Genomic DNA, 16,889 nt, shown 5'->3' on the forward strand with positions numbered 1-16,889 from the left:
GTTTACCTGAACTTTTCTCTGAATATCTTAGGATCTGAACTTGCTATTACTCTCATCAAAGAGCCCCTTACTGGATTAAACTGAACACTGAAAAATTGTTTGAGAGAAATCAGTGGAAAAAAGTGGAAAATAATAGTGGAAAATAGTGGAAAACAGTTTTTCTTTTTGTAAAAAACACACGGAAAACCTACATAACCTAAACGTAACCTATATAAACCTATATAACCCAGTCTATCTCTGGCCTCTTTCTGCCCCATCCTGCTTTACAAAAAAACATCTCCAGGAGAACATACAGACTCCCAAACACTTAAATAAAAATGACATCACATTTCAGAAAGAGGCTGACAGCAGCAAGTCCCCTGCAAACTTCAGCATTGTCTGATCTGCATTCTTGTCCACCTACACGCTATCCCAAACATCCTGCCATTAATTAGCTAAATGTTCCAGCTAGTAAACAAGAATAACGATTGAGGGGGCTGGAAAAAGAGACGGAGTCAGCCAGCAGATAGTCACAACAAACCAGCCCACTCACTGGTACACAGAGACATTGGAGCTTGTATTTTTTTTCCTTCCATGGAGGGGAAGAGAAAATCACCTTAATATAACACTGCCTTTCCTGTTGCTGCAGCCACATCCATATTAGCAGGCGAGAAAAGTCATCCCGTTTCTGCGGTAGGCACTCTGTCAAAGAAAGAGAAAAATCTGTAATGAATTATCACATCAACTTAAACAAGGGAAGAAGGCAGAGAGAAAGGCAAGGCTTTCTTCCTGTTTTGTAGACTATTCTGGCTGCAATCTAATAGTGTGCTTAATCTGAACATTTCTGGTGGGGAAGCTATAAGCAACCACTTTGTCTATTAAAAAATCAGTGTGGTTAACAAGTGGTTAGCGACCCTATTTCAGGAGAGCGAGAGATATGCAAAAATGTAACATCCTATTTTGTTAATTGCCTGCAAAATAGATGAGGCCAAAAATACACTATTATGCTGAATCTGTTTGTCCTCTATGAGCATGTGTTCTCTATTCACTGTGTTCAAGAATCATTTCTGACCTATCTTAATAGTCTATAAATTACTGAATAATTAGAGTTTTCTGAACCTAATTTATAGTCTGAGTCTAAAGCTATGTAAACAGACACTGGTAAAACCCCCACCCCCCCAAAACCAAATCAATTTTAAAGACCCTCTGATCAGTACAAAATAATTTGATATCCCATATATTGTAAACTGGGATCAAGTGTTTCCAATGGTAAAGAAGCACAAGAGTTAAACAGCATTTGAGAAAATAATTTTAAAAGATCCTGTGACACTGTCTCACTAAAATACCTTTCATGCATTTTTAACATCTCTTTCTGAATCAATATAGGAAGCTATGCCTTTTTACCCCAGGCACACTGGAAACCCTATATTTTAAGGGGATATTCTCAGTTTAAAAATTTAGTGCTTTTTTTGTGTGATATTAATGATATCTTCAAAAAGGAAAGTAGTTTAAATACTTTTGCTTTATTTGGTTCACCTTCAGCAGTCATTCAGTTTTGAAAACGAAAATACAGTCATCTACTTCATTACAGTTAGTGCTTCGTCAGATTTATTTTGTACCTCTTAAGTTCAAGCACTTAGGAAGTGCCATATATAACTACCTGCTTTTTTTGTGTGATATTAATGATATCTTCAAAAAGGAAAGTAGTTTAAATACTTTTGCTTTATTTGGTTCACCTTCAGCAGTCATTCAGTTTTGAAAACGAAAATACAGTCATCTACTTCATTACAGTTAGTGCTTCGTCAGATTTATTTTGTACCTCTTAAGTTCAAGCACTTAGGAAGTGCCATATATAACTACCATTTTTAGTGGCTCTACCAATTTCCTAATTAATTTCAGCGAGATCAATTTCTCCTCTCTCAAACTAGAATTAGAAGAGTATCACTAAGAGCAAAGGATAACCTCAAACAACTTTGTGTATAAATAGTATTTATACTGAACTGTACGGAAATAGTTTCAAAAACAGCAAGCATGTATTCAGAGAGACATTTACGGACACTGAATATGCAAAAGGAAATATGTACAAGATGTTCATTACAGCATCCTTTACATTAACACCATACTCCAATACAGAGATCTAGCAGCATATGGCATTGAAGTCAAAGAGCAGAATATTAGCTCTGGGATATATAGCCAGTCATCAGACATGACAGTATCACCGCAAACAAACAAACAAACAAAAAAATCCAAAGACTCTATACCCAAACATGAAACGCACAAAAACAGACTAGCCAATAATTTTGAAAGGATCCAATGTATTCCCACAACCACAAGCAGCAAGTCCAAGGGAGTTTGGATCTGCAGCTTGCCCAAACCATTACGGCTGGCATTTTGAAGTCGATGCAAAAGTAATGTTTTTAGCTCCTTGACCCTGATATTTTTACAGAGCTTATAACCCAAGTAACAACCTTTAACACATAAACAAAAAGTATTCAGGGCTATTGTGCAGTTTGCTTGAAGATAAATGAACCCGAGTATAAAGTTGGATCCACATGAAAGATAAAAGGTTGAATTTTGCAAAAGGAATTTCGGTTGCAAAGCAAAGTTGGGCTTGGCTGGGCTCACCTGGGAAATAATGAAGTTTAACATTTTCCAACATGGGCAATATCATACGGTTAGTTATATCCCTGAAAAGGTCATTTTAGAAGCAGGTTTCAGAGGAGGGAGGATAACACCTTCAGAAAGTTGGACACACCCACCAGTCTATATTTAGCAATATATCATAACTAGTGTGGCTATAGTTAGGATCGAAAACTATTTCCTACTTAACTCCCTGTTTCACATAGTTTAAACTTTCTGAAACATTTGCCCTTGGGCTGAAGTTTCCTCTGCTTTAATCTCTGCCTGAAGTTCAATTTCTTTGGAAAGGACCAACAAAATTCCTTAAGCCATTTTGAAGTTCAGCAATAATGAAAACAACACATTTTTCCTTCCCGAGCCAGAGAAAGTGATTCTGATATATGCATATTTTATTACGGAATTTAGCCATAAATTGAAGCATTTTACCCAGAAACAATCTTTACCTTCAACCTCAGCTTAAAGGTAACTGTTTTGAAAATCAGTATTTCAGAGGAGGGAGTTTGATTCATCCCATTCCATAACAAGATAACACTTCGTTCTTATTTTGATACACTACTAGATAATAAAGGTTAACCTCCAAAATGCTTTTAATGCATACCAAAACTATTTTACAGTCATCATTCTCAGTTATACCAATATATGCTATTAAGATATAAGATATATACAGCTGAATTCATGATACTAAAAGACATATCTTTACATGCCAAGAATTGTGAAGAGAAAGAAAAAGATGTTTTTTATAAAACTTGCATGTCTATGTGCCCTTGCAAGAGAGAGTGTATACGTATGTGGCAGTCCTTTAATGTGGTTTGATATAATGTAAAGGGTTTGGATGACACTTTTGGGTACTTTATGCCACTTTGGCAGTATCCAATTTTTTAAAAGAAATAAGATTATTTGGCTCAGAATTACAGATAGAGGATGATGCAGACTCTTGATGTGGGACTAAAATGGCAAGCCATAGCTGTATCCATTTTGCTGGATACGTCTTGCTATAGCCCAAAGTCAGGAGATAACATAAGCCCACGGTCCCTCCTGGAGCCCTTTTTGGAAAAGTGTCTACTGCATCCAAATTTTTGTGTGCTCTCTCAAAATTTACTGTCTACCAGCCTGTGCTTTGATTTTTCCTGCTGTGGGCTGACTCTTTGCCATGGTTGAAGGTCCGTAGGCCTGTTACTGTACCCGCTATGTGCGCGGGTGGTCAAGGGACCACCTTTTAGACATGTGAAATCACCTAGCTTGGCACAAGTTACACAGTTCACCTTCCTAGAACAGATTCCATGCTCTAAAAAGTTGACATAACCTTATTTGGCCAATCTGGCTCTCACAGAAACTCTTCTTGCTCCTTGCTATCATATGACAAGATTCTGCATCCCCTTCTCTGACCTTGTTAAAGGTGAAAGGACAGATTGCTGCCATCCACAACCAGAGGCTAAGCAGGCTGGACCAAAGTGACAACAGAAACATAACCTTCATCTTGCCCAGTCCACTCTTGCCATGTGCTCCCATTCAGGGGAGAGGCATGATGATTTTGCTGCTTACTCCTCTACTTCCCAGTCCTGACCCCAGCCCATCTAGGCACCATGTGAAGAACCTTCTCACGGCTTCTCAAGCATCCTCTATCTGCCTATAGTATAGGAACCCTAGCTTGAAAAGGTTGCCCCTTCAAGTTATCAAAGCACATTGGATTCTGATACAAAGATCTTCTCTGGGAATGCTATCATTATTTAATAAATGAAGGTAGGGGTTTTTCCTAACAGTCTGAAAGGAGGTACAATGAAGCAGAAAAGATGAGCACTGCTGTCAGTCATCTAAAAGCAAGATCATGTTTTGCCCTTAGTTTGGTGAAAGAAGGGAAAACTAACAGCTGAAAAAAGGCAATCTGGAACAAGAGGCCTTGGTCAAGTAACTCCTCAAATTTCATGAAAAATCATCCATTTTCTACTCTCTTTTTTGGTCCCATGTCTCTCCTGTAGTGGTAGCCCGAGGTAGTGTATTATGAAGGACCACAAAGAACCGCTCCATGAAGAGGGCAGCAAAACTCCTGTCCCCACAGTAGGTCACATGAAATGGAAGAGTTCATAGGACCAATTTAGGGGCAGAAAATAATGTGTTTATTAACGCAAGATATACTGAAGCTGTGATTTAAAGAAACAAGTCCCAGCCAAACCTCAATTAGGTAACATATCAGATTAGAAAACTAAGACTTCTGAACAGGCACCTTAGCTAGAAATGGTTTCCAGTTAACAATTTACACTAGTGCATAATTTCACAGCTGTAGCATGATGAGAAAGAATAATTTTGGCAAGAGAAAGAAACAGCTGTGATTTTTCAGTGGGCCAATGTTTAATTCTTATTTGGGATAAAATTTGGAAAGTCTAGGGTAAAACATCTCCAGCGGGCATCGTAGACACCAAAGTTTATTGGGCCAAAACCTCCATTGGTTTAAGTCTGCAGTTCTGCTAACATTAAAGCCAAGGTACAATGTCATGCCACAGGTCTGTTGTATCACTTAGCGATGATAAATCCTGAATTATAGGTCCTGTATAAGCAAGTTACAGAGCAGCATTTTTAAAACTTGAAGTCTCCCTTTCTTTTTGTCCTCGTGTATGTGTGTGGGCAAGTGGTTTAACTACAATGCATAAAGTGGAATGGCAGACAGAGACATCAAAATCAAAGAGCAAGTCCTGGCTGAACTTCATTAGCAAATATAAATACAGATAGGCACATCTTGTTTGTGACATGCCACGGTCCTTTCCTCCTTTGGTAATTTTACTCTATTCTCTGATATTTGCATAAATGTAAATCAAACCATATGACTTCAACAGGCTTATGATAGGGGAATCATATGCAAAACTTTTTTTCATCAAATAGTTCTCTTCATGCAGTCTTACAATGTTACTGTGAAAATCAGGGAGGATTAGATCTCAGACAGTGAAAGCCTTTATTTAAGAACAGTGGAGGGAGCCCTGCCCTTTAAATAAGAGACATTCTTGGATCAGACACTGGCTGGCAGGATGGAAAAAAGGATGTAGCATTAACTTTCATTCCATTCCAAATAACCTGGAACCCATAAAACACAAAGATTCTCTAATTTTAAATCTGCTCCCTTTCTCCCTGTGTCTTCTTTCCATTTTATTTGGGGAATGCTAACTTTGAAATGTTATCCCCCCGCCATAATATCAAAGAAGTCATCCTGGACAGATTCATAGCTCTTTGTACATAAAAACATCTACATTAAAACCCCTGTGATTAAAAGGTTACTCCTCTAATTTTTCCCAGCCTGCATAGACAAACCACATGCAAAGAAGTGTCAGCTTATTTAGAGATTAAAATAATAATTAGTTTAGGAGGCAAAGTATAAGCAACATTGTTTAAAAAAGAAAATCCATATGTTGTTTAGAATTAGTTGCTTCTGAAATTTGTGTGGATATAAACTCTCCCTATTAAAAGTACATACACATTACAAAAGGAATATAATGGATAATTCTCTCTCCAATTTAAAACAATAGCACTGAAGGCTCCAATTCTACAAACCCATCTTTAATCAGTAGCCAAAGCACAGATGTCTGATATTACTCACAGGGTGAGGGAACTTTTTATGTATATAATGTCTAGTACATGGTCAATAATGAATAACAAATCCCAAATATATATCTATAAACACCTAGGTTTAGTAGATTACGAACTTGTACGATGCTCCGGGTGATCTGCCCTGTTGTATTTATTCATGAAATCTCACGGATTTCATTTACGATGGGGTCAGACCAATGTGCTGAAAGCTACAGCATCTATTTATCCATACAGTAATGGTCCCTCTGGAAGCACAACCACATTTGCGCTGAAGCTAGCCCCTGAGAAACCACAGTTAGGTGTAAGAAACACAAAGGAAACAACTTAATTCCTCAGGTCTGTTCCCTGAGTCTTCAGCCATCCAGGGGGACACCAGCGACAGCAGCGGCTTCCACGCCGTGAGTACCTGCCCTCCAGAAGGGGACCAAGATCACCAGCACACTTTACATAGGCGACCACAAACATCACGCACTGATAAAAGCACTGCGTCAGTAAACCACCCTTCAACAGCCGGTAACAAAATGCTTTCCAGCGAAGTCATTTCTGGGCTTTGGTTTACCTTTTATCTACCAATGGCGTAAACTTTTTCAATAATCACATAAAACTGTGTTGCTGTGTCCAGGAACAGGATACATCCAGGATGTATCATCCAAGACTGTTAAAGAGCATAGTCGAGATCTCAACTACCCAACTTTTTTTATTCTTGCTCTCTGCCACTGGGAATAATGACATTCCCAAGGCTGATGGAAATGTAGGATCTCTGAAAAACAAGGACCAAATGTATTTCTCGGACACCTCAAGCAATACCACCAGTGGAAGGAAAACAAAATGTAGGGCTTGTACTGCTGTCCTTCAGCTCATTGGGCCAAATTCGCGATGCTGCAGTTAACTAGCAAACACTGTTCTCAGGGCTGGGCTGATATTATAAGAAAGAAAAACAAGGCAAAAGGATCATGGCTTCTGTTGCAGCAAGACCTTGGGTGTGGGAGTGGGGTACCAACATCTGCCAAAAGAAAAAAAGAACAACATTGGTAGGGAGAGAGAGATTATTTTAAATTTCTCAGAGGGTACTGTGGAGAAAGAAGGAAAAAATGGAACTATAAAACAATACTTGGCAGCCAGCTTTGCAAAACAAACATATTTTCGCAAAGTTCTTCCCATCACTGCCACCAACTTTAATAGGCTTTATTTGTCTGAGAGCAAGAAACCCTTTTTAATTGTCAGAGAAAAGGCAACGTTGCTTAGCACACTGATAGAAGTTCCTCTTCTGAGCCCTACTTCACCCGCACACTGCTCTCGGTTCACAGTCAGAGAGAGGAATTCCTTCCCCCAGGCTGCAAAACCTGTAGCTGGGCTCCATCACCACCCTTCCCTGGACGAAGGGAGCAGGCTGCTTCTCCTGCGGAGCAAGCTGAAATCCAGCAAGTTATTATTGCCGTGGGTCTAACGGCCCATAACTGTCTACCCATGATATGCTACTGGCAAAGCACAGCAGGTCTCCACAAGGCACCAGACCTTGATGGATACGACCTGCTGGACCCCAGTGTAATTGGGAAAGCTTAATCCCCCCACTGCAATGGAAATGCAGTGGTTCCCGAGTATCCCCGATCTCCTCATGAGCATCGCAATTAGTTCATTAATAATTTTACTGCCTTACGTCAAACTGGTCAGAACACTTTGAGTTGCTCAGAGGCCAACGTCTCCTCTTCTGATGTGTCTCAACTCGCTGCTTTAGCTGTACGGCAGCAATAATGTATGCGGGCAACTTTATTATGTCTGAGAATGAAGTTAAAGCTAGAAGCCTTGAGACATACAAAGAAAAGACTTTAGGTATGGTTAGATACTGAAACCTCTGGTTTATGACTCAGGGCACTGCACAGACACAGCACTCCCATGTGAAAATATACCACTAATAATAAAAACTCCTTCAACCTGAGAGTAATTCAGCATGAAATAACCTGGATGGCTCCCTCTCTCCAAGGACGGCTTTTCTTGTCTTTTTAAGGTTTCCTTCTACTGCTGTAGAGGCTCAGTTTTTTCTCTGTAGGAAGTGACAGAAGAGGTTAAATTCCCCCTCCATGTCACTACTTCTCACAAGCTCAGCATATGATTTTTAGTGAATTTATTTGGAAACAATATGGTGTGGCACAGTCGTCTGAGTACAAGGGCAGGAGCCAGGGCTGGGCTCTGCTCCCAGCTCTGACACTTACTTGCTGTGTGGCCTCAGACAAACCACTTAATGTCTCTGTGTTTCAATTTCCCCTGCCTTTGAAACAGAAATACTATCACTCACTGAAAACCTTTTTTGAGGATTGCTTGAGTACAGACTTAATACATAGTGTTTTGAAAACACTGTATGCTATTCCATAATTATTATTTTCATTACATTATATCTTCCATTGTAATGGCTAAAATGCCAGATGTACCGAAATGGATGCCGAAACTGGCAGTTTCGGAGGAGAGGGTATTACTTTGAAATAAATTGAATTATTTGGGCAAAACAAGACCATTTACCTACTTTTTTTTCTTGAAACTGTTGAAATTGTAATGAAAAGGAGCATCTAATGACATTTTACAACACGCTTCTCTTCCTCCACCCCCTGAAAACATCCTGTGAATGCTCTCTGCAGAGGACATAGCATCTCTATTCTCCCTTTGCATTTCACCGGGGAAATGAGAACCCAACCAACAACGCAGGGCAGAGAGTCAGTCTGTAAACAGAGAAATTTTCTCAGGCCCCGAGGCCCTTTGCTGGTGGCGGCATTCGGGTGCGGCCACTTCTAGCCGTGCTCCTTACTGACTGATGCACTCTGTCTGCAGCGGGGCGCCTGCTCACCAGAGCGGTGGGAGGTAAGAGGAATTAAGGTAATGCATCAGTGGTTGCCAGTGGAGGAGATGGGAAGGGGGGGAAAAAAAAAAAAGCAAAAGAAATATACTATTTCAATCAAAGTCTGAAATTTGTAGAAGTGGTTTTGGTCTCAATATAGAAAAAATATTTATCCAAGAAACTCCTACTCGGGTGCGAACATCCTACTTCTAGTGGGATTTTGTTTGGCAAAGTGCTGTGAAAGAGTGGAAGCTAATACAGAGCATGTCTATAAACAAATATATTTATTTAGTACAGATTGACACATTCACTAGAGTATTTCAGTGATTACACGTGTAAAACTATTTCCTATAGTGGTTTCCTTTTGTGATTCTGCTAATTTATTCAATCCACCCCATTTTCATGCATTGAATGTTATGAGCCATTTCAGCCACCCAGACTGAAATCCGCGTTTGGAGACTACATGCCTGTTTTTTCATTTCATCATCTACACATAATTATTTGGTGATATTAGGAATTTGAGCTCAAATGGAAGCCAACCAACATTTTAATAGCTTAAAAATCATACAAAATGAAGTCTGCCCTGAGGTTAATGAATAAGAGCCAAATCTTGAGGCTCTCTCTCAGTTTTTACTCCTTATTCAGGCAAAAGTTGAATCAATTGTAGTTGCTCTGATTAAAAACAGAAGAACATATATTTGGATCTTTCTCTCAGGTAAAACTGAATAAATTACCTAGGATTAGGCTGAAGAATGGCATCCAATCGATCTTTCACGTGTATTTCTGCAACACGCTGGAGAAAAAAATCCAAGTGCTGAGGCAGTTTAACCAGTTAAAACAATACGTTAGCAGCAGAATAAATTATTATGCACTACCAAGTTTTATGACATTTATATTAGAAATAGCCCTGAATCAAAATACATTTTCTGGTCCCTCATCAACTTCTAAAGACCAGGATCAAATACAAACTTAAAAAATGGTCCACAAAGTATGAAAGCCAAATGCCCTTATCCTTCAAAACAAAGCTCCATCCCTAATTTGAACTTTAATCCAGGCATATATTGATACAGTTACTTGATTTTTTGATGACGGGAAGCATTTATAATTTAGGCAATTAGAGGTTATTCTTTAGTTGTATGCAAGAGGTAGCCCCGAACAAAATACATTTTCTGGTCCCTCATCAACTTCTAAAGACCAGGATCAAATACAAACTTAAAAAATGGTCCACAAAGTATGAAAGCCAAATGCCCTTATCCTTCAAAACAAAGCTCCATCCCTAATTTGAACTTTAATCCAGGCATATATTGATACAGTTACTTGATTTTTTGATGACGGGAAGCATTTATAATTTAGGCAATTAGAGGTTATTCTTTAGTTGTATGCAAGAGGTCCTAGTCCTTGTGCAAAGAATGCAATGTGCCTGTAAAAAATATGAAGCAGAGCAGTTAATTCCTTTGAACAGTTAACACTTGTAATGGGTGATAATCAGAGAAAGATGATCCTCCCTTAAATAACAACCCATTTCAGTACTGGCCAGCCATGTCAAAGTAACGACACATTTATCCCATTCAAGCAAGATCTAAGCATGAGGATGTGGAAAAGAAAGTAGTATGAAGAACAGATTTGTTAAAGCAAGTAAGAGAAGGAAAAAAATCAGTAAGAGGAATGATCTGGTCATCTGTGAACAATACCAGATCCCCTGACTTGGTCTGTGTGATAGTGGCCCTGCTCACTATCTACTGACAGCCTGCAACTAGGATCTCAACGCTGAAACATGCCGAGCATATGAAGAGCTCGACTGTGGGTGCCTTCATTTGTAAATGAGCAAGTGGGGACACGTAAAGAGGACAGTCTCCTCCTTATCACCACTCATGCTGCAAGGACTGGTCCTGCTGCCCCAGGACCTGGGTCTCTCCCCAGCAGTTCCTAACAGTGGCTTCCTGCAAGACAGACAGACTCCTTCACGTATTTAGACAAGGCTCTAACGAGAACTAACAGCACCAATGGCACATTGGCTAGCATGCGAAGACTGCTCAAAGCCTTGCAGGCTCCTGCATAAGGCAGCCTGTACAGAAAAGAGCCCTCGTTGCACCTTCAGAGAGCTTCTGGCAAGTTATGAGCTGCAAGGATGTACCAAGAAACTTGGGATCCCAAGGAAGGCCAGGCTTTTCTTTACATTATATTTTTTAAATGACATTATATTCACATTCATATGTTGGAAAAGCTGATTCACAAGGCAAGATGGACTTCTAGTCTCTAACGTGTGGCTCGTTATCTATAACCTTTCCAAATGTCTTTCTGTCCATCTGTTCCTTTCCTGCCTAAAGCCTTGGCAAAATGGGCCACCCCAGAGACACCGGACGGTTGCTGAGAATAGCGGAATTCCAAAATGTCCTTCCTAGACCTAAAACTTCCTTTTGGTCATTTCTGAGGGGGGCAATAATATTTACTTTGTGAAGAAAATGAAATAACTGGGAGGACTCTGAACCTTCATGCTACATTCCCTCTCCACAGACCCAGTTATACACATTACTTGCTATGGCACACTTTACTTAAGTGAAACTTATTTTGAAATGCTAGGACAGACCAGTGCCATTAACAATATCTCGGCAGTCTGACCCATCACATCAAACTCTCTCTTCTTTAGTACCACATCTCATCTTTTTATTTTGTATCCAGTTTCACAGAGACGTACATTTATACGCACATCTATAAAGCTGATACTTGTCTGAAAACAAACTGGCCGGCCATGAGATTCTTCTGGCTGATTGCCATTGTTCAGTCATTAAATACAGGCTTACGAATAGGGAGATGGATTACCCGCTTGTAACTCCATCAAGGGCTTTTCATGATATCCCAGCCCATATTTTTTTAATAACATTGAGGAATATTTAAATCCTGTATGAAAGTTTTTTCATAAGTACTTCTTTGATGTTAGAACATTTTGATTTGTGTGCATGCTGACACCAGAACAGCTCGATTACTGCATGTTCATTTATCAAAGAGTGCGGGGTCGATCCCGTTCGGATGCGCAATTATTGCATCAAATACATAACATGCACTAATCATGCTGACAGCAACACCCCGACTTCCGATGGCTGGAAATACACAAACAGTAAATAATTACTGTAAATGAAGAGTTAGTTAGGTCTCATTAAATGTTATTGTTACTAAAGCAATAAAAGAGTTTATATTAAAAAAAGCAGAAAGGTGGTAGGGGAGTTACTGAGCCCCAAACCTAGAACACATTGCAGTTCCTGGTCTTAAAGCTAATGGGACCCAGTGGATCCGGACTTCTGCAAAGAGAGAGCGTGTTGTCTCAGTCACATTATTTATTGTAATGGCGTAACTCCCTTTTTCTTTGTTTCTCCTCTTCCCCCCAGCAGAATGGCTGTTGGTAAGATGGGAATGTCAAATCCAGGTTTTCGGCTCTCCAGTAGCTCTGAATTTCCTGGCTTTTGTGGACTGAAATCAGACCCTTAACGTTGCTTATGTGCATTTTGTTTTGGGTAATTGACATTAATTTTTAGGTTGCATCACCGACATCAATCAGCGCTGTTCTCAGAGGACTAGAGTTAAGGGGCCACAATAAAAGGGCATGATATTGTTTCTTTTGTTTTATTTTTGGAGCACTTTGACTACTCTATACTTTTCCAGTTGATGTTACATTCTTTTTGTGTGAGACAGTGTAAGACATTACTGCCTGTCTCGTTTAAAAGAATACTTTGGTATTACGGTAAACGGCTGTAGAGGCTGGGACAGTCAACCCTGGTAAAAATTCAAGTTGATACCTTTTGTCTATGTAACACTTTGAAGAAACTATGAAACGGCAACACATTTCTTTAGCGAGAGCTATGCTGCCCGTTACAGATGTTTTCCATATGGTAAGTGGAAGGTCGGCCCCTTCCCCCTCCACTCATCAGTGTTCTCACATCGTAGAAGGCATCTACAAAGACAACATGGCTGTAAATGATACTGCACAGAAGCCTCCATCAGCACGTACTGTAAATGAACAAGCTGATTTTCATTGTACAGGGCAGGAATACACAGCATTGTAGCCCATTTATGGTGAGGATTTTGACTCTTCAGCTTCCCATTTTACCAGCGTACTGCGCAAATACTCTGGGGTAAGTGGTCAAGAAAAGCCAGACTAGGCTTCGGATGCTAAGATGATGAAATGGAAAAAAATAGATTAAATTAGTAGAGATTACTGCAGATTATCATGCTGCATCAGCTGGTGGGTTCAACACCTTCTCCCTCAAATCCTTCTGGGTAGGAAGGAAAATTCTCTTTCACACAAGATCATGATTTTAAGGGGAGAAGAATCTGAGGCACCTCAGTGGGGCTAAGACCTATTTTTCAGGCATTGGTAAATAGTCATATACACAGGGTCACAGGTACACCTTTATAACAGATAGCCTTTGGGTGAAGAATTGATCTGTTGCCCCATATTTTGTGTTGCTCCTATCAATAGATAATAAGAGCTATAATTAAAATGGACTTTGAAGCACAGCTGGACTTTTAAGAGAGCAGAGTTGTATTTCCAAATGTTCAGCACCTACGATGGGAATCGCGTCTTCAAAAGATTTTAGAGCTCCAAAGCACCATTTTGTCATGCTCACAGTCTGGTTCAAAAGAGTTCATCACCCTAGGTGTACTCAGGATGTTTTGTCCTTTCATAAATCCCAATACTTTTTTTGGATGCCGGAGCTATTCTAACACTTGAGTCTTGAATGCAGGTGTGACCTTCTGAAAGTTCAATGTGAAATGGAGGTATTTCCTCATCTCAACCACTCCTTTCCCAAAACACATAATTATCTTATCTCAAAAGCAGTAAACTTCAGAATAAAAAAGGACCCAAACAACCACATAATTTGTGTTTAAAAAAAAAAATCCTTTTTGCCTATTTCCCTATGCTTTTGGTTTTAGACAAGGCACGGAACCGTCTATGTTAGTCTATATTTAATTTGTAACTGGACCATTATATTTCTTCACGCTAGCCAATACTTGTAACATATATAGATACTAGTTTGTATATTTTGCCATTATTTATTATAAATTATTGCATAATAGTAATATAATTTCTAACATTTCTACAAAATAAACTCTAATGTTGAGATTTTGAAAGCCAACTAGTGATCTTAGCTATTTCACTCCTGGTCATCTCACCAGGAACCATGTGGTTGAAACTTTAAGTAGGCTCAGAAATAAACCTTAAATAATATCTACTTAAAGTTTTCTTCTTTCTCCTTTGCCTTTTCATTCTTGTTTCCTTCTCAGTTTTCTAAAATGTGCACCACCATTGACTCATTTCTTAGAATCTACAAGATATTCCCCAATAACCTGAAATATTTTCATTTTCTTCTTTCAACATATATTTTCCTGTTCACCTTTTTGTGTTCCTCATGACAGCATTTTTTTCTAATTCTTTATTACCAACTGTATTGTCTTTAACCTTAATTAAATCTTTCCTTCTACTTATCTCTGTCTTTGCCCCTCAGTTCAGCTTATGCACCCCCTGCTTCCCAGCCCACTCTCCCATCTTTCCGTAAGTCATCACTCTCACTCACTTTTGCCCAGCATCTCTCCCTTCCTGCCGTTTTTCTTTCCAACCTTATCTCTGCAGGTCCTTGTCTCTTACTGACATCATCTCCTCTGTAAAGAAGTGAAGGGCTTCTCTGTCTTGATATAATTCCATCCAAAACTTACTTCATCCTCTCCCAACCCGGTTTGGCTCTACAACTGTATTAGCAGTCATTGCAGAAGCTACAGAGAACTGGATCTACTGCTTGTGATAGTTGTAGGACAGAATAATTTTGGCAATACCAAAGGGGGCATTGGGCATGCAAGAGAAATTCAGTGCTTGGGTATAGGAGCAGGAGGATCATAAACACCCATTTGGAGTAGCCAGCAGTTGGCATCCAGGGCATCCAGGGCGCAGAGCTGAGGGAGTTTTCGTACTTCCCATGAGTTTAAGTTCAATCTTTGTTATTAAATATAAATGAAGCATGCAGTTTTCTTTTTTTTTTTTGCTGTAATTATTCAGTTTGCTTAAGGAAAAGAGAGCAAGAGGCAAAAGGAAAAAAAAAGGGCACATGCCACTTTCATGTCAAAGAGAAGCATGCTTGTGCCTAGTCCATTGAAGAAATTGCTCAAAACCACTTCATCTTTGTGGAAATATTCCCCTTGTGAAAGGCTGCGGCTTCTGCCCCAGAAATGGTGGCCCCTAGGTTTGCCCTGCTCTGAGACTGGATGAACTCGCAAACCGTCATTTCTAGTAAGCTTCTATTCTTCCTTGATAAATTGGTGTCACTTAATTGCTGTAATATTTCCTCCCTTTGTCTTTAGCTGGGCACGAGTCAACTGAAAATGCATGACTTACTTAGTCTCACATAGCTCTTAGCAAATGCAGAGATATTGTGGAGCAGAGTGTGTTTTGGGGTGATATTCATTCCTCAAGGGGAGCTGCTGATGGGGTGAACCATTGATCCTGGCCCTCCTTAGGGGGATGAAATTCATCCATCCCCAAGGAAACAACCCTTTTTTTGCTATGACAGGTGTTACAGAGAACAAAACTGGGGACAACAATATAAAAGCATGTCCACACTGCACAATAAAACATCTTTGTCCTGATCTGGAAGAGAATATAGCAACGATGGCTGCTGATTCAGCTTTGGCTTTTAAAGTGACTGGCCAGGGTGGCAAATGGGGTGGTGTTTTGGTCTTGTGGGCAAATTTTAATCAGGCACCAGGCAGAGTCAACCAACTAATTATTCACAGGCCACTTGCCCAGTATGAAAAGGGAACAATTCTCAATCTTTGACGGATTGGATTTGAACAGGCAACAGAAGTGAAAGCATCTATTGTCCACTATCCAGTCCAGCCCTGAGACTTCCAATTTCTCAGTTACCATGTAGCCTGTTCAGAAAAGGTTTGTCAAGCAACAGCCTCTCTAAACAAATTACATCAAAATTCCTTACGCTATGCCACATATTCAACTTGCCTTTCCAAAAAGAGCCACGTAATAACTTTCTAACAAGGACACTGGTTATTAAAGCACTCTAGATTTTCTAGGTCAAAGAGGTGAAAGGCAAAGTCAAAATAACTGAAATAAAATATTCTGTAAATCATGTGTGTTTACTTACAAATACCAAAAAGCAAGATATGAAGAGACCTGCTGCTATACTAACCAAAATTCAGCCAACTATTTTGAATGACCATCATGATGAAAGCAAGATTTAAGGTGCCAGAGTTGGCTTTTGGAAATACCCAAACAGTTCAAAATCAAACAGAGCTTAGTAGAAGCTGGATCCTTCTTTCTTTTCCTAATCCTTCCTCCAAAGTGTATAAGACAGACACGGCAAAGAAATACACTGGTAATGCATGTTGTTCCTTTTTGTACAATTAAAGGCCAAAAGTAGATACCTTTTTTCACATATATGCTTGCTTAGGTAACCCAGGGATCTAAACTGAGAAGTGAAAAATTTCTTAATGCATTTACAAAGAGGAAATTTTTTAAAATTGCCATCAGTATCTCCTACTTCCTAGAAATATTAAGAACTGAGATTTCTGAAAAGAACATTGTATCATTTCAGTATATTTTGAGACGTGCTTTTTCACAGTGCTGCATCTTCATATTAGTAGATAGGAAGAGAAAAATATCTTTTTGCTGCTGCAGTTTTCTTCTGTAGGAGACACCCCTTATTTTTCTACTTCTCTAATGTGTTCAAACCCATACTTACTGTGAGGACTACAGCAGTTTATAAATTTTTCAAGGAATATGCTTTGTCAAGAATACAGTTAAAAACATCTCCCGTTTCCTAATTTTCCAAGTTTTTATCTCTAATGATGATTTTGCAGTGGTTGAGTG

The 16,889-nt window shown here is 39.4% G+C and overlaps 1 protein-coding gene across 1 annotated transcript in view; it reads right to left on the reverse strand.

The window, feature by feature from the left end:
• Positions 1–202: 202 nt before the first annotated feature.
• SUPT3H (SPT3 homolog, SAGA and STAGA complex component) overlaps positions 203–16,889 on the reverse strand; it is a 292,512-nt gene continuing 275,825 nt past the window's right edge. The window contains exon 12 of the mRNA XM_019474573.1: positions 203–681. Coding sequence (XP_019330118.1) covers positions 640–681 — 42 coding nt within the window. The 3' untranslated portion in view covers positions 203–639. The remainder of the gene's footprint in view (positions 682–16,889) is intronic.

Source organism: Aptenodytes forsteri, unplaced genomic scaffold (genome assembly GCF_000699145.1).
Source record: "Aptenodytes forsteri isolate BGI_AS27 unplaced genomic scaffold, ASM69914v1 Scaffold57, whole genome shotgun sequence".
Lineage (NCBI taxonomy): Eukaryota > Metazoa > Chordata > Aves > Sphenisciformes > Spheniscidae > Aptenodytes > Aptenodytes forsteri.